At 40.0% G+C, this 24,231-nt stretch overlaps 1 protein-coding gene across 1 annotated transcript in view; it reads left to right on the top strand.

Moving 5' to 3' along the window:
• The window catches only part of LOC131898954 (fibronectin type III domain containing protein 3C1-like), a 54,464-nt gene extending 35,155 nt beyond the window's left edge, over positions 1–19,309 (top strand). The window contains exons 14-26 of the mRNA XM_059250258.1: positions 1,000–1,086; positions 1,301–1,439; positions 2,052–2,123; positions 2,726–2,844; positions 2,967–3,072; positions 3,540–3,646; positions 3,858–3,971; positions 4,971–5,120; positions 12,920–13,194; positions 13,489–13,701; positions 14,197–14,363; positions 17,497–17,618; positions 18,556–19,309. Of these exons, the coding sequence (XP_059106241.1) occupies positions 1,000–1,086; positions 1,301–1,439; positions 2,052–2,123; positions 2,726–2,844; positions 2,967–3,072; positions 3,540–3,646; positions 3,858–3,971; positions 4,971–5,120; positions 12,920–13,194; positions 13,489–13,701; positions 14,197–14,363; positions 17,497–17,618; positions 18,556–18,891 (2,007 nt within the window). The 3' untranslated portion in view covers positions 18,892–19,309. The remainder of the gene's footprint in view (positions 1–999; positions 1,087–1,300; positions 1,440–2,051; positions 2,124–2,725; positions 2,845–2,966; positions 3,073–3,539; positions 3,647–3,857; positions 3,972–4,970; positions 5,121–12,919; positions 13,195–13,488; positions 13,702–14,196; positions 14,364–17,496; positions 17,619–18,555) is intronic.
• Positions 19,310–24,231: the final 4,922 nt, after the last annotated feature.

The raw sequence follows: 24,231 nt of genomic DNA, 5'->3' as shown, positions 1-24,231 counted from the left end.
TTGGTTTTTGTGGGGGGGGGGGTGTTTGTTTGTTTGTTTTGTTGTTGTTGTTTACTATATTCTTTAGCCTCATTTTTCAGTACTGTTTTGTACTCACTTCTCACCTGGAAAAAAAAATCCCAACCTTGATCCTTGTGGATCTGCATTCATCCCAATCTGTGTCAAAGAGCTAGTCAATTTAAAAAGCAGCCAGAAATTACTATGGACATGTTAACAAATTTTGGAGGGTTTTTTGTTTTGTTTTGTTTTTTGTTTGTTTTGTTTTGTTTTTTCGAGACAGGGTTTCTCTGTGTAGCTTTGGAGCCTGTCCTGGATCTCACTCTATAGACCAGGCTGGCCTCGAACTCACTGAGATCCGCCTGCCTCTGCCTCCCCAGTGCCAGGATTAAAGGTGTGTGCCATCACTGCCTGGCTATGTTAACAAATTTTAAATAAAGTAGATAACACTAAGACCTGTTCTGGGTTGTAACTAATAGGCTAGTTGCTTTTACATGTGCTATCTCATTACGTCTTGAAAAATGGAACCTATTGAAAATAGATTCTTCTCTCATAAAATAATCCGGACCACAGCACCACTCCTCTCAGCTCCCCGCCCGCCCACCCCCACACACACACGTACCTCTCTCTCCCAGGTCTGCTCCCCTTCCATTTCCCTTCAGAAAGCAGGCCTCCAAGAGACAACCAAACACAACAAAACAACATGCAATAAGACAAGGCTAAAGGCTTCATATCAAGGCTAGATAAGGCAACCCAATAGGAAGGGAAAAAAATCCCAAGAGCAGGCAAAAGAGTCAGAGACACACCCACTCCCACGGTCAGGAGTCCCACAAAAACACCAAACTAACAGCTGGAACATACATGCAGAGGACCTGCTGCAGACGACCCTTTGGGGTTCAGAAAGACTAAGGTACTTTCTAAAGACCGTTCAGGTAGACAGTAAGTTGAAGCTAGAGTTCAAACCTAGGCTTCATTCCTAAATTCACTGTCCTCCATTTTCAGGGATTGGGTTTCAAACCTAAATACAATGGAGAAGACCTCTCCTGCACCGTAAGAAATCTTCAGAGAAATACTGCATACAAGTTTCGGGTATGTGGCATGATTTATAAACTGGTGTAATGTTTTCATATAAGATTGAACTCTTCACTAGAAAAAACAGATTGCTGGGGGGTTTTTTTCTTTGAAATGAAGCTTTACTTTGCATTTAATTCTTGGAAATTCTCACTCAGCTGGCACATTACACATTATCAAACCAGACATTTATTTCCAGTGTTCAACAAAATATTCTTTTTTGCACGAACAGATTTTTGCCTACAATCTGGAAGGAAGAAGCAGCCCCAGTGGAGAAGTAAAATATTCTACTTGTCCAGCCAAGCCTGGATACCCTAAAAAACCATATGTAGTGGGAGCAATTCATGCACGCCAAGTAAAAATTGGATGGGGTAAGTAATTCTCCTATGTCTAAACTTCGTTCTCTCCATATTTACTATTGAGAAGCAGTCTTTCTGCAGTTTCCCTAAGCTTAATATATTCACATTTGCATGTGAAATATTCTGCCGTATAAATGAGTTTAACTGTAAACCCTATTATTTTTTTCTAATTTGCTATTGAATTTCCTATTGCTAGCTTAATTATTCACATATGAACAAACTATTGAACTTTGTATGGATCCTTAAATAACTTTCTTCTAAGTAAAATTATATCCAACGTAAGTACCATAGTAAGAAGTCTGTATCAGAGATGTCAGCTTAACCAGAATTTGTATTTATACAGATTTATTGCCTCTAAACTAGATAAATGAAAATCATTCCACATATTCTTATCATTTCAGTTTCTTCCCAAGAACTTTGAAATATTATCTAAATACTTGAGTGATACCAAATGTGTGTAGCTTGTATTATATTTTAGATTGTTACTAGTATATAGATAGAAATATAACAATGTGCTGTGATTATATTTTTCTCTGTGAGAATTTATAATTTATGAGATAAAATTTTAGTGAAAGATTTGCAAGTTCTTTTCAAGAATCACTTAAAATTTATTTCTCTTTTTAGACTCCCCCAAAGATAATGGTGGAGTGCACATTTCAAGCTACAGTTTAGAAGCCAGTGAAAATTCAGATGGTGGTAAGGCAACAAGAATTTTAAAAGATTTTTTTTTAAATAATCTTACAATCATCTAGAAGTTATGAAAAATAGTACAGGGTTCCCCTGCAAATCTTTCACTTAGCTTCACCTAATAGTAGTGTCTTATGTAACCTTAGTACAAGTACCAGAACCAGAAAATCACTATAAATACACACCTATAAAACCAAACCCCAAAATGTAATTGAATTCCTTTGAGTTTTGATAAGCAATCATTATTTACTGATACCTTAAACTTTTGTTTAATTCTACTGGGAATAAAATAATTTAACAATCATAAAAAGATTATTGGATTTAGCCAGGCAGTGGTTGCTCACAGCTTTAATGCCAGCACTCGGGAGGCAGAGGCAGGAGGATCTGGGATCTCTGTGAGTTCGAGGCCAGCCTAGTTCCAGGACAGCCAAGGCTACACAGAGAAACCCTGCCTTGAAACACCTCCCCCAAAAAGATTATTGGATCAAGTTATTTTCCAAAATGGTTGTTTCTTAGCATATATCATGCTAAGAAACATGAATTGTTATGGGGACTTATAAAATTCATGTGACCTATGAATAAATTGAATCAATTTGCTCTTCTTCCTCCAGCAAATCTCTGGAAGCTAATCTACAATGGCACTCTGCAGGAATTCCTGTATGATAACCTCAAACCAGGCACCACATATAAACTGAGAGTCTTTTGCACTTCACCTGTAGGCCAAAGCCAGGTAAGAAAACAGAAAGTGGAAAGTTCTCAAATTGAGGATTGAAATAAACTGTTGTAGTACTAAATGTTTTTGAAAGCTGAACTTCAATTTAGTATAACAGTAAAATATTTTCTATCTCTTAGCCTTCGGATGTATTGACAATTCAGACACCTACTCTACCTCCTGAGTCTTGTCGTCCACCGCCCTCAAATGGTAAAAACAAGTGCAAGGACACCAGCCTTCCTGCAAGTAAGGCTTCCTTATGTGATTGACAACTGTGCCTAAGCTTCCTGGCCTGGGACTTTTGCTCTCTCTCTCTCTCTCTCTCTCTGTGTGTGTGTGTGTGTGTGTGTGTGTGTGTGTGTGTGTGTGTGTGTGTTAATATTATCAAGTAGAGTTTCCTTTTAGTCTGAATCCAGTAATTCTTAGCAAATTCTTGGTAATTGAAACCTAACTTTTTAATGTCTAAGTCAACCTATGAGGTTAATTGATAGAATAAGCTTTGCATCTCTCAGCATTTTAAAAGAGTTGTCTTACTTAGCTCACTCTGCAGTATGTTGTATTGTTTTAAAGAACCATCCATAAAAACTAGGGACTTGGTGTGGAGCCAAATGATAGTGTGTGTGCTTAGTGTAAACAAGACTGGGTTCGATCACTAGTACCAAAATAAGTACTTTGGGGAGGGGAGAACTGAGTGCATTTTACGTATTTTGTAGACAATCGTTCTGTTAATGGGAACTTGGAAACAGTTGTGCGTGGCAAAAAATCCAGAGGTGCCCGGAATGACAGAAAGGAGTACCCTGGCTCTGAAAAGAAGTGTGCAGTAAGTAAATTAAATCCTGACGAACCCACAGTTTCTGGCTAAAAACATAAAATACGAGTCGAAAAGTTATGCTGTTCAGGTAACTCGCTTGCATTTCATTTCACTTTGAATGAATATGTGCTTGCACTGTATTTGTTGTCAAGGTGAGGAGTGACCACGCCTGCAAAGTCATGCATGTGTTTGTTTATTTGGATGTTTGTTTAATTTGTAGCTTGGATCTCATGCAATGAAGTGTGGAACTGTACCAGCCCGGCACCCTCCTTCTCAGTGTGGTACACCTGTGCTAACCTGCAAGGGGCCAACCTGTGTTATTGTCAGTTGGGAAGTATGTTACCAATTCAACTTCTTACTAATTTTGCTGATACACAAACGTGTTAGTGGTTTAGAACATTTGGGGGGAAAAACCCTGAAATCTCTAATAAATCATAGCTTAGAATTAGGATCCCATAATCCTCAGACCATGGTTTCTAGAACATACCTAGGACTTGATTGACACCAATGATATCATGAAGACTACAGAACTGATAATCTGCTCTTCAAATCTCAACTATAAATTCAGGGATCAAAATATACCATCAATGGGTAACTAATGGAATTTTAAAAGCTAATGCAAGAGATAGCAAAGGTAAATCAATTTATAAGAAGTTTTAATTTTTTGTGGTGCTGAGGACTGAACCCAGGGCTTCATACATGCTAGGCAAGCACTCTGCTTCTGAACAATATTCCCCAGCCCAGAGCTTCATACTCTTTGACTTCATTGGGAAATCTTCGGGTACTATTTCTAACCTGTAACTACAGTGTGGTACATAAGGAATGCTAAAGACTTAAGAATATACTTTTAACAACCCATGTGAATATCTTACCAAATTAAATTCTTAAAAATAAGAAATAGCCTAATTATTTAGGCATATAGGTTTATTTGGATTATTCTTTTTTTCCCAGTCTCAAGCACTGACTTTTTTTTAACATTGACAAAAAAGACTTAGTCTGTTAATAATGCATGGCAGAGCTTATTTTTAACTTACAAAGGCCAGATCACAAGGGTATGTGATTATTGATTTATCATACTAACCAATGGTAATGTTAAACAATATTAATATATTTGTTTTCATTTGTCTAACGTAAAATTAGCAAGTCTTCCTTCTTACTTTAACATGTGTCTTTTAATGTTGTTATAGTGTCCTGCCTGTGTTTGTTTCTACCTATTTCTATCCTGTATATTACTTGACGGATATAAGCTTTCATGTATTGTTCCTCTCCACAGTATCTAATATAGTGACCACTTAGAAAAAAGAATTGAATTTCTGCGTGTTTCATCTTTCAGACTCCTAAATGCAATGGTGCTGAAATCACTGATTACCGACTGCAGTGGGGACAAACTGAAGATTCCATGCATTTGATTTACACTGGCCCTTGTTTGCGCTATGAAGTTAAAGGTCTTACTCCGGCAACCACGTATTTTTGCAGAGTCCAGGTAGAGCTGGCGTTTCCTTCACTGTAAAGAAGGCAACAGCTATTAACCTATACTTTCCATATACATAATACTAATGTCATTTCCAATATAAAGACCAGAGTAAAGTCAAGAAGGGAAAGCTTTCTATGAATATTGCCTATCTTCAACTATATCACTTCTTGTGTTGTTTAAAGCCCTATATGATCTCTCATGTACTTCCCAGTCCAGCTTGATATGCCATATTTCCTTTATACTTCCGTGGTTTTCAAATTTCTCTGAACTTAGCAATTACCTAAAATGCTTATTAAAACACTGACTCTAGCCAGGCCTGTACATGCATGTGTTCCCAGAATTTTTGGAGGATGATGCAGGAGGATTAGCCCAGTTTTTAGGTCAGCCTGGGATATATAGTAAGTTTAAGGCTAGCCTGGATTATAGAGTGAGACCCTGCCTGAAACAAGCAAATACACCCATTCAGGCCTATACGATCAGTTTCTTTATTTCTTTTTCTTTTCTTTTTTTTTTTGGGGGGGGGGTGTGGGGATGGGGACGGCGGGTTTTGGTTTGGGTTTTCAAGACAGGACAGGGATTCTCTGTGTAGCCCTAGCTGTCCTAGAACTCTCTCTGTAAACCAGGCTGGCCTCGAACTCAGAAATCCTGCTGCGTCTGCTTCCCAAGTGCTGGGATTAGGCTTATTTCACTTTTAATATGCGTATAAAATGCAAGGACAGGTTTATTTTTAGATAAACTTGGGACAGACTCTCATCAGAAGTCAAGAAAGTAAGAGAATGAACTTCTTTTACTGGCTAGGTTTGTTAAAGGGGTTACTGGGGCAGGGGCGGGGGCTGGAAATTTTTCTGAATGAGCTATTAACCTGTACAACAAGAATGGTCTTGTTGGTTAGATGAGATGATGTTAGTGACTAAGCTAGGATTGCAGGAATGGTATATTCTATTGAAGTTTGGCTTCAGGAAACTGAAACTGTTAGTTTCATGAAAATGGGTACTATTCAGACCAGAATTGGGCTGCCTTCAAGACAAGATGGTTGTACATCTGTTCCCTCAATTCAAGCTCTGTGATTTGGTAGGAAGACAGAGCAACCAAGTCTCTAATAGTACTTCCTGTTAGGGAGGGGCGACAGTTCTAGGATTGAAGGGTCTGTAGGAGGAGGACAGCTTTAAGGCTTTCTTGTGAGCTCACTCTGCTAGGAAAAACTGAGGTAACTCTGTCATCCAAAAACTTCTGGAAAGGGATACTAGAACAAGGGAGGAAGAGGAATCCCAGAATGATCATGATTATCAGGAGCAGCCCAAGGGAGCAACCAAGAATGTGGAAGGGATAATCATGAGATGGAGGACTGCTGAAGAGCAATGGCTGTATCCTTTAATTATTTTAATTTAATTTTATCAGCATGCCTGGCACCCACAAAGGCCAGAAGAGAGAGCAGAGGATCCCCTGGAACAGGAGTTACAGATGGTTGTGAGCCACTGTATGGTGCTGGGAACTGAACCCAGGACCTCTGGAAGAGCAGCAAGTGCTCTTCATTGTCAAGCCATCTCTGCGGCCCACTATCCTTTAAACCTTGTGCGCCATCTCTACCAGAGCTGACTTACTGGTAAAGAAATGCGCTGTTCATTCAGAAGTGCACACATAGACCCCATAGGTGGCTTCTAGAAAACAGGGAGGGCCTGGCAGTTCTGCATGACAACAGCAGCTAGGGAATAGATCTGGCCTTGGATTGTCAGAAGCTAATGTGCTAATGTGTACTGATGCTCTCTAATATTTGTTTAGAAATAAGGGTTAAATGGTGAAATATTTCTCATAGGATGGAAGTTCCCTTACGCAACTCCATCATGACTCCCAAAGTTGTTAGAGACCCTGATGGAGGCTGAGACCAGGATGGGTACATCATAGGGGAGACATGACTTTGTGAGGAACAAAAAGGAAAGAGTACATTTGCCTATCCAATTAAGAGGAGGCGCATGTGGGTTTGGAAGGTGCAAATTCAGAAGAGGCCCATGGCATATGCCAGGCAGGGGAAAGGTTAAAGCAGAATATCCGGGAGAGCGTCCCTGGGTGTTCACAGTTTGGTGTTAGAGTGTGCCAGAGAGATATGGAGTGTCCAAAGGCTAGGGCTATGACAGGCTGCATAGAGGTCGCATGACAGTCTGAAGGGGACTCCTCCAAGGTTAAGTTGAAGGTACTGAATTTTAGAATTTTAGGATTTCAGAGAAATTGTGAGTAAGAATCAAATATCAGGTGGAGATGGAGTTGGAGAGGGACAGAGGGGGACTAGGGGTGTGAAAAGTAGGACATGGAGAAGAGAACTCAGGATGGTGACCTCTTCGCTGGAAGCCAAGGCTTTGGTCTCTGGTTGCCAAAAAGTGGACAATTCAATTAGTCTAAGGAGTACACCAGACTGAAGAGAAAGGTGTGTTGGTGTGGTAGAGGGGGAAGTGTAGTTAACTTGTAGTTGCACAGAGAGGAGCCAAGGCTGTGGAGAAAGGAAATGCAAGACCAGGCAAAGGGCTTTTTGACAGAAGTCATGTAGATGACAGAGTGTGTAGATCATTAAATCACCCAGATATCTCACCAAAGGGAGTAATGAAGGCCAGTGAGTGAAGGGGCTTGCTCTCTAGTGGCAAGATTGCTCTCCTGATTACCAGCCTTGTGCTGTCCTCCGCCCATACATTCACTGCGTGTAGAGCACAGAGGCCCACTTTTCAGTTTGTAGAGAGAGAAGTAGAGACCACCAAGGGTGACTTGGCAGGCCAGGCAAAGGGCCTTTGGTATGGCCTCCTGAAGAGATGTTGAGGGGGTTGTAGGCAGGTAAAAAAAAATCTCTGGAAATTAATTATAGTAGCCTGATTGCAGAAGTCTTTGCCTCAACTCCAGCCATCCCATGCACATAAAAATCGATTTCAGGGCTTTTCTACTGGGCGTGGTGCAGTTCCTCTGTTGAGGAAAGCCAAGCAGATATGAGGCAGGAAAGCCCGATCTGCTACCAGGAAAGGTGAACATAGTCCCAACATGAGGAGAACAGGGAGGAGTTAGGGGATTTCACGGGATTGGTGGGTAGTAAGACAGTCTGGTTGAAGTATGGAAGTAAGGACCCCTGTCTGAGGGGGAGGGAGGGAAGTAAGAGGATGGACAGATTAGGAAGTGGATTAGAGAGGATGCCATCAGCCCTCCTTGCCCTCTGGGATGCAGCTGAGGCATACCAGGCGGTTCTTTTGGTCAGGTACCAGTAGGGCTCCTGAAATTCAAGCTCTGGTTGAATTTCTGCCTGTGTGATGGAGTGAGGTGGGGGAGAGGAGAAAAGTTATGTGTGCAAAAGAAAGAGATAGTGTGGAATATCCCGGCCCTAGACTGCTAGGACAACCCAGAGATGGGCCATTCAGTTCCCCAGGGTGACAGAGCCTTTGTCTGTCTTATGGCCTTTGCAGTGGATGATAGCATCCCTTTGAGGCAATATGGATGCTTTGAGGAGGAGGGGGAACGCCTCTCATTGATGACAGTGGTGGCCTTTGGTGTAAGGAAACACGATTCTCTCCAAATCTAGGAGATGGATTGAATGATGCTGTAGGTACATACAGAGTCAGGATAGAGGATGACTGCAGCATTCCAGGCTGAGGGTAGGACCCTGGTGAGTACAATGAGCTCTGCCTGCTGAGGAGTGGTCTAAGGAAGGAGGAAGCTTGCCTCCTCCACTCACTGAGAATGGAAGCAGTTGAGAGTCTCATGATACCACTCAACAATGGGAACCCAACAAGGGGGGTCCTTGAGGGTGCTACCCTCAATCAACTTATCCAGGGTCCCAGGAATGGGAGTGGTATTGAGCTGGTGAAAAACCTTAAGGGTCTCATCTCCTGTCTTGAAGTAATCGTGAAGTACGTGTGGGTCACAGAAAGGGTGTTGTTTGTAGCTGGGAACAGAGTGTCATGGATACTGGAGGGCAGGCCTGTCCAGAGGCTGCAGGGTAGAGCAAGCTGATGTGATCAGACTCGAGGCAAAGCAGGAACTAGAGGAGAAGACAGGAAAAAACAGACTGATGAGAGATAGTTTGAAGGCTGTGAGGAACAGAACTTGCCTGAAGTTAGAGACAGAAGGCGCCAGCTCTGACATACAGCATCAGTTTGTTTACAGAAATAGGCTACAGGTTGGAGATAATTACAGCTGTTGGGCCAGAAGAACTCAGACCTGGTTACAGATGCTGTGAATGTAAAGTAAAGGTGAAAAGCACATGGTGAAGAAAGCACCCTTGAGATTAAGAGAGTGAAGTGAGTTTTTGACGGGGGCGGGGGTGAGAAAGGAGGGAATGAGGGATAGGGATAACTGGGTAGATGGGAACAACGGAACAGTTAACCCATCTGAAGGCCCTGTGTAAAGTGATAGGAATCCTTGGATTTAAGGGCTGCAAGGATAATAGTATTTGGCGGGAAGGCGTTCTGAGAATGAGGCTGTCCAACCCAAGGAGGCAAAGGATGATGTGTTTGAGTCTCCGTAGCCCCACAGGGGAAAATGGGTATTGGAGTACTGAAATATACTGAGGAAGTGGTTTTGAGGGAGGTGTGCACCAGTTGGTGGTGTCGGGCAATTATTCGGACAACGTATGTCCATACAATGTGGTCTACCTGAGAGAAAGATCAAGAAGAAAAGAAAAGACGAGGACACATTTATTTCGGTTAAACCCGAGGGCTCTTGTCAGAAGAAGAGAAAGATAGAGCAAATTTCTCTTATAGAGGCTAGAGTTTCTATAGGGCTTGTGGTGACAGGGCAGTCAGTGGGCTGGGCATTTTCTAGGATGTGTGGGAATGGTATTAATGCCTTTGACTTTGGGGAAATTGAAAACTGTCAGTTGCATGAAAGAAGGGACCAATATGGCTGCTTAAACAAGACCTGCACAATGATACCAGTTGACATGCCAACATAGATGAGGGAAATCCCATAAACCCACTCCTAGATGAAAAGCTACAGGCAATTAAAGACTGCTGTGAGGGGGGAGTTACTCTTCTCCAGGGATGAGACCCCCATAATAGGTTATGCAATCCCAAGTGGTCAGCGTTAAACACACACACACACACACACACACACACACACACACACGCAACTTCTGAGTTTGTTTAGTGTTACGTGTGTGTGTGTGTGTGTGTGTGTGTGTGTGTGTGTGTGCAGCAATAATTGTGAACAATCAGAGGCCATGGATTTGAAAGGAATGGAGCATAGGTGGGGCTGGAGAGAGGAGGAGAGGAAAGAATGTAATTATATTTTAACTAATAGGGGTCTCTTCAGGTCGGAATGGGCTTGCCTTCAAACTAAGATGGCCGTGCTTTTGCTTTCTAAGTGACAGTTATTACAGTTAAGAAAATCTTTATAGAGTCTTTATTCCAAACAAATTGACTCCACCTGGAAACGGTGCCCCTCTGCCTGTCTTGTTCCTCAAAAGCCAGTTCTTACATAAATTTTCCCATGTGCTAGCTGGAAGTGATCTATTTTTTCTGGAAAACTAGAATATAATATATGTAACTTAAAAGTTTGCAGGGGGAGTACAAACTTAAAATAATCTGAAATGTGCTCTCTGTAAAATTTAAGCCATCACAATACCATAGGGCTGTATGGAAAACAGTGGTAAAATTCAGTAAAACAATATGATTGGTTCACTAGAAAAAAAACAAGAAAGTTGGAAAAACTTCTTAAAAAACTGACAAACATAAAAAAGTAGAGGGGCTAGGGTGATCAGTGTGAGAGGCCATGGGTTCATCTGCACTAAAATGGGATAGACACAATCACTAATTAATGCAATAGAACAGCATTAGTTTTACAAACACAGGACAGTCTTATACATGTACATGAAACAGTGCAGAAGAAATGAAACTAGTCTTCAAAAACCACAAAGTGCCGGGCGGTGGTGGCGCACGCCTTTAATCCCAGCACTCGGGAGGCAGAGCCAGGCGGATCTCTGTGAGTTGGAGGCCAGCCTGGATTCCAAAGCGAGTTCCAGGAAAGGCACAAAGCTACACAGAGAAACCCTGTCTCGAAAAACGAAAAAAAAAAAAAAAAAAAACTACTGAAACTCAGCCTAGGTGATGTCTAGCCCTGTAGTCATGACAGAAACTGTCTATACACTAAAACCACTTAGAAACTTCCAGTCCCAAATGGTTTCACTGGAGAATTCTACAAAGAATTTAAAGAGAAATTAACAGTGAGTTTACATCTTCCTTTCCAGAAAATAGACACTAAAATAAAACCATAAACCCAACCAAGCAAAGTGGCACATACATGTAGTCTCAACTACTCAAGGCTGAAATGCTAGGATCCCTTTAAGCCCAGAGGTTTCTGTCCAAACTGGGCAACATAGCAAGAATCTGTCTCTTAAAAATAAATAAAGTGTTAAACTCATAAACAATAATAAAACTAAAAAAGAAACTTTCTGTAAAAAAAAAATAAATAAAAATAAGAGAAAATCTTTGTGATCTGTGTCTAGGCAAACACTTGATACCAAAAGCACAGCCCACAAAATGAAAAAGTGGTACTCAAAGTTTAAAACTTTTACTTTTTTATCCTCTAAAAAGCATGAAAAGTGAACCTACAAGTTGGGAGATAATATTTGTGATATGCATATCTTGCAAAGGACTAGCACCTACAATATATAAAGAACTCTCAAAACTCAGCAGTTAATTCAAACAACTCAGTTAGAAAATGCGTACAGATTCGTGACTAAAGAGAATATGCACATGGCAAGTGAGCACATGCAAAGATGTTTAGCATCATTTACTATTGGGGAAATGCACAAGAAAATTCCATTCTGTATCTTTCAGAATGCCTAAGCTAAGGAATAATGATAACACCAAGTGCTGTCAAAGACATAAGGAAACTGGTCACTTACACTTTACTGATGAGAATTATAGTCCTTCCAGAAAAGAGCACAGTAGCATCTTACATTTATTTGTAGGAATCAAATATCTTTCAACAGATGTATAGTTAAATAAACTATGATACATCTTTACTGTGACATACTGTTCAGTAATAAAAATGAACAAAGTATTAATATATACAATAGCTGAAAGCTCTCCAGGGAATTATAGTAGCTACAAAAAGCTGAGCCTGCATCAAAGTTATATGTTGCATTATTCAATTTATATAATATTCTGAAAATGGCAAAATTGTAGTAATGATGGGTAACAGTTAGTGGTTTCCAGAAGTTAGAGGATGGGCAGAGTAGGAACATACTGTGGCTGTAAGAGGAGCAGATGGAATCCTATGATAAAACTTCTTCCTATTGAAGCGGTCATGGTCACTGACTAAAACTTAAGTACACACACAAATAAGTGCACACAATTCTGAATAACATCAGTGGGTTTTATCAATAACGGTTTCCTGGTTTTAGTTTTGAGCTGTAGCTATTGAAAATATTGTCTTCAGAGGAAAGTAGGTACAGGATATATGTATATTTATAATGATCTCAAAATGAAAAATAATGCTTTCCCAAGATCAGTGAAATTGATTGACTGGATGGGAATATATCAGAGATAAAAACTCAAGCATGAAGAATGGAGAAAAGCTTTGTGTCATAATTGACGAGTCTTGTGGGGGTATAATTTTCCTAAAATATGCATATTAACATTTCTGACTTTCCTTCCCCCATATGCACTCTTTACCTTCCTAAAGTACTTACAGCCTGCAAGTCTCAGCATGTATTTCTGCAACATAGAACCAAATTGTTAGACTATGAGTTTAGGATGCACTGTTTTGTTATGTAACAAAATGGTTCATGCACAGAAATCGTTAAATGAATTGCTAACAAAGCATGTGTTTTTCAGGCTGTAAATATAGTTGGGGTTGGAATGTTTGGAGGAACTGGAAAAGTAGCTACACCAGGAACTGTACCTGCCATAGTTCCAATGTTACAAGAAGTTGAAGACAAAGTGCCTGCCAAATTGTCGTCAACTTGCATCGCTATCCAATGGGAAGAGCCAGACTGCCATGGCTCTCCAATCACTGGATATAACATCGAATATGGAGATAAAAAAATCTTGACTGTTGATAGAGTAACAGAGTATGTTCTGAAAAATCTACAGCCTAACACTACATACAGGTAAGTCACTCGTATCTTCTTTTGGATAAATCAAAAAATGTTGAGAATTTTGAGCAGATCTGCATTTGTGTGTTTAATACACTTCATATTTCTTTTGAATTCTGCTTCGTTGGTGAAATTTGATGTTTGTAAGAGCCATTTCTGCTTCCCATCAATGATTTTCAATAGTAGTTCTGTCTTGTAATCAGTATAATAGTTATTCTATATAGAGATATAGTGGGTTGGGTTATATGAAGAAAAGTATTTCCTTTACTCAATATAAATTCATATATTTTAATTTATTTTTACCACTAGAATCAGAATTCAAGCTATGAATCATTACGGACTAAGCCCTTTTAGCCCACCAATAAGAAGCAAAACTAAACCACTGCCACCAGCGCCTCCACAGCTTGCTTGTGGGATCTGTGGACACCAGAGTCTCAGACTCAAATGGGGCAATGCTTCAAGCAAAAAATCACTTGCCAACTTTATAACCTACAAATTATTAATGGAAGATCGATCTGGCAGGTAACTACTTTTACCATTTAACGTCTACTGCAACTAAAAAACAGTTTAAATTGTTATATCTTGCCTCTTGCCAGGCATGCTCACTCTCTCTGTGTCTGTCTGTCTGTCTCTCTCTCTCTCTCTCTCTCTCTCTCTCTCTCTCTCTCTCTCTCTCTCTCTCTCACACACACACACACACACACGTCTTAATCTGTAATTTCAGTGAACTAAGTAGGGTGGAAACAGCCCGTTGCTGTGTGAAACAATACTTTTAGTTCTTATCCATGTTTTCGCTTCCTCCTAACCACTTTTTCCTTTACTTCATGCAGTGTAAGTACCAGAGAATAGATGTTATGGGAGAAAAAGATAAAGCCCAGCGCCTTGACAGTATATGATCTTATGACTTGATTTCTTTTTGCTTTTTTGTTTGTTTTCCCTTTCTGGCTTATTTTTACTTTCTTGGACTCAACTGTTGATTATAATATTGCTTCCTAATCTTTATCTTTTTCCCCTCAGATTTACTGTCATTTACAATGGGCCTGATCTGACTCACAAAGTGCAAAAATTGAGTGAATATACACAATACAAGTTTAAAATCCAGGCATGTAATGAAGCTGGTGAGGGACCACTGTCTGATGTCTACACTTTCACTACAACAAAGACCCCACCTGCTGCACTTAAAGGTAAATGGTGCACACAGACACTGAACATTTTATTAGAGCTTTCTCAGCACATATATACAATTGAGCAGTAATTAGAAAATGCTATATTAAGAGAGGCAACAAGGCTCAGAAGACAAATGCCGCATGCCTTCCCTCATATGAAAAGTGTTGCTTCTAAATTTTTATAGAAATATGTTTAGGTGAGAGTAATTGTGGGTAAAGGTGAGGAAACTAGAAATCATAAGGCTGGGGAGAGACTCTAAGGAAGGGGTAGGGAGGGCATAAAACACATATATTAAAGTAGAAGGTAGACTACTAGGGTTGAGGAGTATAAGTAGTAAGATAGAGCTCAGCAGATTGGGGAAGTAACCAAAACTAAAAATGTATGAAAATGCCATAAAGAAACCTGTTACTTTGTTTGCTGATGTAAAAATTAAACTAAATCTTGGGGCTAGAGAGATGGCTCAGTGGTTAGGAGCACTGGATTCTCTTCCAGAGGACCAGGGTTTGATTCCCAGTGCCTACATGACAGCTCACAACCATCTTTAACTACAGTTCCAGGGGATCCAGTGCCCTCTTCTGGCCTCCACAGGTACCAGGCGCACACAAAGTGCAGACATACATATATGCAGGCAAAACATCCACACACATAAAATAAATAAATAATTTAAAATTTAAAATTAAATTAAATCTTTAAAAAATAGCAGTAGTAATTTTTTGAACTCACTAGTAGACTACCAAAAAAGTAGTGCCTAATTGTGTGTTTAAGGATCAATGAAAAGATTTATTAAGACTTCAGGCCTGATGGTGGTGGTGCATGTCTTTAATCCCAGCACTCCGGAGGCAGAGGCAGGTGGATCTCTGAATTTAAAGCCTGCCTAGTCTACAGAGCAAGTTCCAGGACAGCCAGGGCTGTTACACAGAGAAGCCCTGTCTCAAAAAAAATATTTTAAAAAGTATTAATAAGACTCCCACAACCAATATTTTTCAAATATCTTAGAGAGCATCTAATTCCACCACTACCCCTTTTAAGAGTAAGACATGATTTAAAAAAAATGGGGCTGGAAAGATGGCTCAGCAGTTAAGAGCTCTGGCTGCTCTTCCAGAGAACCTGGGTTCAATTCTCAGCATCCACATGACAGCTCACAAATGTCTGTAACTCCAGTTCCGGGGGAATCTGACACCTTCACACCAATGCACATAAAATAAAGTTAAATAATTTTTTTTAGAAAAGAGTAAGACATGGAGCTTAAGACATGCCTCAAAGGTTAAGAGCACTTGTTGCTCTTTCACAGGACCCTGGTTATGTTCCCAGCACCCACTTGGTGGTTCACAACCATCCATAACTCCAGTTCCAGGGAGCCTAGTGCCCTCTCAGACCTCTGTAAGCACCAGTCATACACACTGGTGCCCATACTTATATGCAGGCAAAACACAGGCTCCTGATTTCTATAACTGTGTGCCTCTCACATTGTCATATCCACTCATTGCTACACATTATATTTTCTCAAATGGTTTGTTAGGAAAAAAATTATCAATTCACAGGTATAGCTATACTGATTAAAGCTAAATTAATATGTAAACTTTAATAAATTTATTTCTGAAATTATGGATTTACTCTCCTTATCAGTGTTGTAGTGTATCCACCAGAGAAGACTGCTCAAACATGGGTTTAAGACAATAGCAAGTGTTTATTAGCAGGCCCAAAACTACACTAGGTGTGCAGGATCCCACTGTAGCACTGAGCCTTTCTCAGGGTGGGCTTTTAAGCACAAAAAACCATGTTCTGGGTTGACATACTTCAGTTAACAAGAACAGTTAGCCAGAAGCAGAACTACAGAAGCCAAAAGGCAAGGTTAGTACATTTAGAGACTTTCCCAGAACTATGGATTTTGGTGGATTAGGTCTTTGTTTTAGTTTTGGCAGGTGATGCTGTTCACATGCTGAGTTTTAGAGCCTGAATCCACTCCCATCATGGAGTCAGTTGTGCTAAGGTCTGGGCCCTGTTACAATCAGAACAGTAAAATGCTGTGTATCACACTCACAATGAGTCCAAGTTTGCAGGTCTCAGAACCTTGGGTGTAAGGATTATTTTTCCTTCTCCCAGTTGTGATATTTGGTTGATCTAATCTTTCCACATGAGTTCAATCACTATTTGTATTTATTTTATGTGCATTAATGTTTTGCCTGCATGTATGCCTATGTGAGGATGTTGGATCCTCCTGGAACTGAAGTAACAGATAATTGTGAGCTGCCATGTAGGTGCTGGGAATTGAACCTGGGTCCTCTGGAAGAGCAGCCCATGCTGTTAATTGCTGAGCCATCTCTCCAGCCCCATTTTTTTTTAAATCATGTCTTACTCTTAAAAGGGGTAGTGGTGGAATTAGATGCTCTCTAAGATATTTGAAAAAAACAAAATTAAAATTTATAAAATATGAATAGAAAATCTAAACCTGAGCCTGGCGGTGGTGGCACATGCCCTTGATCCCAGCACATGGGAGGAAGAGGCAGGCAGATCTCTGAGTTCGAGGCCAGCCTGGTCTACAAAGTGAGTTTTAGGACAGGCTCCAAAGCTACACAGAGAAACCCTGTCTCGAAAAACAAAAAAAAAAGGTCTAAACATGCATTATTAATTTATAACTTCATTAAGGTTTTGCTACAATAATGATCCTGATGGTATAACAAAAGTAATTTCAATAATAAGTATAGTTCTGTTGGGTGTGGTGGTGTACACCTTTAATGCCAGCACAAGGCTATTCTGATCTTCATAGCAAGTTCCAGGCCAGCCACAGCTACATAGGGAAACCATCTCTCAAAATACATAAATATCAGCCGGGAGGTGGTGGTGGCGCACGCCTTTAATCCCAGCACTGGGAGGCAGAGGCAGGCGGATTTCTGTGAGTTGGAGGCCAGCCTGGTCTCCAAAGCGAGTTCAAGGAAAGGCGCAAAGCTACACAGAGAAACCCTGTCTCAAAAAAAACAAAACAAAAAACAAAAACAAAAAATACATAAATATCTTTTTAAGTATGGCTACATATTTCTCATATTAGGTCTACATGTGCTTGTAATGATTGTGTGGTTATGAGGCATTTCAATGTATTCAGCATCATCAGAGAAAAATAGAACCTTCTAAAATGTAATTTTCCTTTTTCAGCACCTAGATTTCACCCCCTGAATAACAACAGTTGTGAAATCAAATGGGATTCCTTGGAGCCAGTTAAAGGTGATCCCATTGTTTACTGTCTTCAAGTCATGAATGGGAAGAAAGCCGAGCAGGTATATTCTTTTACATTTAGTCTTTAACATTACGCCAGGCGTGGTAGCACAGGTCTGTAGCCTCTGCACTTGAGGAGTAAACATGGGAGGATCAAGGTACTCTTTGGCTATGTAGCAAGTTTGAGGGTAGCCTGGGCTCTATGAGGCCTTGTTGAAAAAAAAGTATGGGGCAGGGTGTGCACACCTTTAATCCCAGCACTTGGGAAGCAGAGGCAGGCAGATCTCTGAGTTCAAGGCCAGCCTGGTCTATAGATTGAGTTCCAGGACAACCAGGGCTATACAGAGAAACCCCGTCTCAAAAAAAAAAAAATTGTAGTTCTAAGTCCAGCTGAGGTTAGAGCTTTTGGTGGGAAGTATGTTATTTTTTTTTTAAGTCAAAGCTTTTAATTTAAATTATATAACTTCAGAATGGTGAGATAGTATCTACAGTTAAAACACTAGCACATTATTAGTACAATTTATATTTTTTTTGACTTTTTATTGCATTCATTCAATATAATTTGCTATGGAATATTAGCAGATACACAAACAGATAATGTTATTTTTAAAAAGTGTTTAAAGTAACTAAATCTTTTCCCAAAGTTTTATCTCATCTGTAACATTTATGTACATAATCTAGCTTATTCATCTAATTAGCTTATTACCATTGAATTATTTAGTATTTCTTGATGCCACTGGTCGCAATCCATGATTCAAGTCCATACATAATGTAATTAAACTTGAACAGTTGTAGGTTTTCACTATGCTTTATTGAACAAAGTTATATACTCGATACTGAATCCCCTCCGAACATTAGAAACATTGAGTAACATTTTACTTTTGTTGTGAACATGTTCATGAAACTAATGAATTTTTGTTTTTCTTGTTATAAAAATCTATACAGTATATTTTTTATTGGAAAGAAACAATAATTTCCATTTGATCCTTTTTCCTTTAGATTTACAAAGGACCGAACACTACCTTTTCCTTTTCCAACTATCTTGCAAATTCAAGATATCGCTTCAAGGTCTGTGCAGGACGCCAGTATGAAAATTCTGATGGCGTGCAAGAGCTCTGGGGACCGTATAGCCCCAGCGCGGTTCTGTCAACTTACAAGCATCAGTCCGGGCATGGCAGAGGCAGTGGGGGTAAAGGCAGAGGCAACCACAACGACAAAGATGAGAAGTACAAGACAGAGATGAGCGATGATACCTTTGTTCTCACCCTTCTCATAGGGTTTGCACTTATTGCCATCTTGTGTGCTGTCGCAATTCAGTACTTCCTGATCAACTAGCCTGTTCTTTTAGGAAGTAGGAAAGCGTATTACATGAAATTAGAAAACCTTAGATATAGCTTAACTCATACTTAAGTATAAAACTTATTGGTAGAAACTAATAATGGCAAAAAAAAAAGGCCTTGCCTTAATACTTAAAAACTTTCAATGTGACAGTACAAGAGATTTTTTAAGGAAATAGGTGTACATTGAATTCCATCATTTTGTTAACGAAACATTACATTGTTATGCAAAACTAAGACCTTTTTGTTGAAACTATTTCCTGTCTTAACTTTTCAAGTCAATCTTTTTCAAACTTTCTGGTACTATGAGATAAACAACATTGTTCTGGAATTTTATTTGGAAGAAAATGAGAAAAAAAATTCACTTCTACATGTCCAGTTAACATCCCTATGAAGAAATAAAAGTTTCTACCAAACTTTTGTGCTCTAATTTGTTCAAAATAATGTATTCAACGATTGCTTTCTACCCTGATAAATACTTTGTGTATTAGTCACAGTTCTCTAAAGGAACAGAACTTACAGAGAGAGTATAAAGGAACATGAAGTCCTGCCATTTGTAACAAAATTGTGAGAACTGAAGGAGAGTCTATTAATTAAAATAAGCCAGACCCAGAAAGAGAAATCTGTCGCTCATGTACACAAACCTGAAGAAGTCAGATTGTAGAGCACTGGAGGTTAGGAAGCGGAGGAGAAGGAAAGATAGAGGTTGGCTAAGGGGTATTGGAAGCCAGACAGAAGTAAATAGTTCATTAGTGTTCCACATAGGTAATGACATAGTTTGAACAGTGCATGCTGCATACATGTGGTGAAATACCACACTGTACCCCTTTAATGTATATATACAGTTATTAAGGGTTAATGAAGTGAAATAGCAATTGAAAGTATTCAAATGTGACAGTGAAATACATTACAGGCTTGGCAGAAAGATGGTAACTGAGTGAGATGGTCCAGTGAGCATCTCCCCCGCAGACAGCAGTTTCTACAGTGATCCATGCACCTATCTGTTCGCACAGGCTCCCAGAAGGCCAGGGAGAGCCAGTGTTGCCGCTCTATAGAAGAAACACTGAAGGAAGCAAAAGGAAAGAGTTGCCTGTGGTGCCTCTCCCTCTCCTCCATGCAGCTCAGCTGAAGACACCTCACACTTGGGAAAAAGAATGAAATCCAGACTTTAGACTTGAAACTCAATGCCAAGCAGGGCCCCATATCTTCTGGCCCCAGAACTATATCCTCAAACTGAGCATCTGCACCCCCCACCCCCAGCCTGGTAGCTAAGGGACCACCTATACTACCCGCCTCTCAACCTCAGATAGAAGAGCTGTGAGAGCATCCCATCCACTGAGGTGCAGAGAAGGAAAATGAGAACACTTTCTCTTAGAACTCAGTGCCTGGGCCGCTACACTGAGACCCGGTACCTGACAGCCCCAATGCCCTATCTCCCAGGCCAACACTTATAGGTGGAACCTTGAGACATGCCCAGCACCAGGAAGGGACCTACTTTTTGGTGAGACTGACTTCCAAGCTATATGACCACAGGCCAAGCACAGAGAAGAAAAATTGAGTGCCAACTCACTGTATAAGAGCATAATACTAGCTCTCTACAATGAAGCCCAGGAGTAAGCAGAATACTTAAGCAATGACTGACCATGGGCCAATTGCCAGATAAGAGGTATCAGGGTTCATTGTAGTTCCAAGTGGAAGCTTACAAGGCTAGACTACCATTCTTAGACACTCTCAGTTTGTTCTCAGCAAGACACCAGCTGCAGATTTAGGACAAACCAGGCTTGAGGTGCCCTCTAGTGCTTAAGTAGCAGAAATGAGCATAGACTCAAAAACCAGCCTACAATTTCTGGATTGACAAAATTAGATCGAGAAAATATTTAGAAGGTGCCTAATCCTTCATTGAACACACTGTTGTACACCAACAAGCACCAAGTACTTTCCAGGTACCAGTACTTCACTTACGGAACAAAAATAAGGCTCTAGAAACTGATTACATAATAACCCATGCCTGAAAAGCTTCATACCAAAAAGTTCAGAAGAACAGAGAAATAATCCAATAGAATAATGGAGTAACTGATTTTTTTTAATCAAAGACAAATTCTTTTTGGGGGGGCGTTATTTCTCCCCAGGCTGAGAAATCACTCAAAATCTACTGGCTTCTGCCTCCTGAGTACTGGGAGTATAGATGTGATGTGTACCACCACACCCAGTCTATAAAGGTTCTTGAGCTGAAATTTATACTAAGTGAAATTTAAAACCCGATAGAAAGTGTGGATGGTAGAACAGGTCAAACAGGAAACAAAAGGAGGAAGCTTCAAGACAGGCTGCTTGAAAATTCATAATCAGATGAGAAAGAAAACAGAGAAATGAAGAAAGCACCTGGGAGCTTTGAGATGGCATTAGAAGAGCAAAACTGAGTTACAAGGGCAAGGGAGACAGGAATGCCGAAAGTAAAGGTCAAGCAAATTTAGGCCACCAGACCTGTCTGTAAGAAATGTTAGAGACTACTTCAGACAAGTAAAAACTAATGAGCAAGAAGAAAGTATTAAGAGGAATAAAATTCACCAGTATAGATAATTATTCAAATTCAGAACGTTCTAATGTGATAAACATGGTTTGTAAAGTATTCATGTATTTACTACGGATGAAAAAAACAAAATAACAGTAAACAAAAAACAAAATAACTATATTAATATGTTAAGAGATTAGCAATAAGGATTAAAAAATAAGACCCAACTATATATTGTCTAGAAGACCCCAGTTTAAATATAAAGAGATAGATAAAAGTAAAGAGATACAAAAAGAGAGATCGTGCAGAAGAAGGCAGGAGCAGCTGTCTGTGTTTCAGGCAATGAAGGCTTTAGAATTAGGAAAATTGTCAAGACAAAAAAGGATATTGCATAATGACAAAAGGATTAATTCTCTAATCCTTTATTCTTAATTTGTATACACCTAACAATAGATAGAGTTCCAAAATACAAATGAGACAAACATTGACAAAATAACTATGAAAAAAAACAAATCTTACTTTGGAATTCTACTTGGAAACATCAACATCCTTTACTAAGATAGACAGAGCAGGAAGAAAATAAAGGACATAGCATAACTGAACTCAACTGTACCACCAGCCAATTTATCACAATTGATACCTATATCTAAGAACAGTAGGATAGATAGATAGATAGATAGATAGATAGATAGATAGATAGATAGATAGATAGATAGACAGATATAGATATAGATATTCTTTATGAGCTCAGATGGAGCATTCACTAAAGTGGACCACACTCTTGGCCATAAAACATACCTATAAAATTATGTATTAAAATTTCAACGGTATTTTTATCATATTCATCTACCACTACCTTCCTTCAATTCCCCCTAGTGCCACTATCCCACTCATACACAACATCATACCTTCCTTTTTTGTGATTAATAACTCCTTGAGTCCCATTAGTGCTTCCCATATGTGGGTGGGTGTGGGGCCAGCCACTGTCAGGTGGGCAACCTACCAGCTGCCGCATTCCCCAAAAGAGAGTAACTCTCTCTCCCTCAACGGCTGTCAGCTGTCATAGCACCTCCAATAGGAGTAAGGACTTGAGAAACCCTCTCTCAACCAGGATAAAGTCCTAACTGGCTTCATCTTGTGCAGGTAGGCACAACTGGTGTGAGTTGATGTAGATGTGTGCAGTAGCCATGTCATGTCCAGAGGTCAGCTTTTCACAGCTCTCCTCATCTCCCAGCTCTTACATTCTTTCCACTCAGTCTTCCAAGATATTCCTTGAGCCCTGAATTGGGGGAGGTTGATATACATGATTCATCCACAGAAGATCACTCATACCTCATTTACAGTTGATTACACATGGCACTTTCTCAGTTAGGAGTCTATGCTGCAAAAAGAAGCTTCTCTGGCCAATTTTTTTTCCTGGAGCTGAGGACAGAACCCAGGGCCTTGAGCTTGCTAGGCAAGTGCTCTACCACTGAGCTAAATTCCCAACCCCTATCTGGCCAAATTTTAAAGCAACACAAATTGATGGGTATAAACATAAGTCTTGTCAACAAATGGCACTGGGACAATTGAATATCCACATGCAACAATATGAGTTTAGATTCTTACCTTACACCATACACCAAAAAGAGTATAGATTTAAATATGAGAGCTAAAACAATAAAACTTTTAGAGGAAGCATTTAAAGAGCTTTCAGACCTTCTACTACATAATTCATCTTTGTATATGCCATATATATATATATATATGGTTTTTCAAGACAGGGTTTCTCTGTGTAGCTTTGGAGCCTGTCCTGGAGTTCGCTCTGTAGACCAGGCTGGCCTCAAACTCACAGAGATCCTCCTGCCTCTGCCTCCCAAGTCCTGGGATTAAAGGCGTGCGCCACTTCCACCAGGCAAAATATATATTTTTAAATGTCAAACTAGATTCCTTCCAAGTTATTTTCCGAGCCTTAAGAAGCATCCTTTAAAGATGTAAATTGGGGGCTGGGAAGATAGTTGCGTCGGTAAAGTGCTTACATTATAAGCACAAAGACCTATCAAAATCCCCAAAACCCACACAAAAACTGTCAGGTGTACGGTACATACTTGTCCCAAAGTTGGAGAGGTACAGACATGCAGGTGCCTGGGGCTCCCTGACCAGTCAGTCATTTATCATACTTTATGAGTTCCAGGCCAATGAGAGATTCTGTATCAAAAAAAAGTTGACAGCATCTTAAGAATGACATCCAAGGTTGTCCTCTGATCTCCATATGCATGCACATTCTCACACGTACATATACATATGCACACTCATAAACACACACACACACTAAAACTGATAACAGACTAGGTAATATTTATAAATCTAATAGAAAATTTGTGTCCAAAACATAAGAGAATTCTTAAAATTGTGAAACAAATCAGCAGTGTGTTAAAATGATGAAACAGGACATTTAGATAGAAAATGCCAATTTCCTTTGAGCCAATGCACACCAAGAACATTACAATAGTAAGAAAAGTTTGATTTATTGCTTATAGCAAGAATGAGCAAGCATGAGCTGGAGAGATGGCTCCACGCTTAAAAGCACTGGCTGCTCTTCCAAGAGGACCTGGGATTGATTTCCAGAACCCACGTGGTGGCTCATGACCTTCTGCAACTCCAGTCCCAGGGAATTCAATGCTCTCTTCTAGCCCTCACTGCACTGCACACATGTGGTGCACAGACATGGATGCAGGCAAAACACCCATACACATAAAGTTGTATGTGTGTAAGAGAGAGAGAGGAGAGAGGGAGGGGGAGAGAGAGAGAGAGAGAGAGAGAGAGAGAGAGAGAGAGAGAGAGAGAGAG

This window comes from Peromyscus eremicus, chromosome X (genome assembly GCF_949786415.1).
Source record: "Peromyscus eremicus chromosome X, PerEre_H2_v1, whole genome shotgun sequence".
Lineage (NCBI taxonomy): Eukaryota > Metazoa > Chordata > Mammalia > Rodentia > Cricetidae > Peromyscus > Peromyscus eremicus.
The sequence above is the reverse complement of the archived record's forward strand: the minus strand, read 5'-3'. Positions and strand labels throughout refer to the sequence as shown.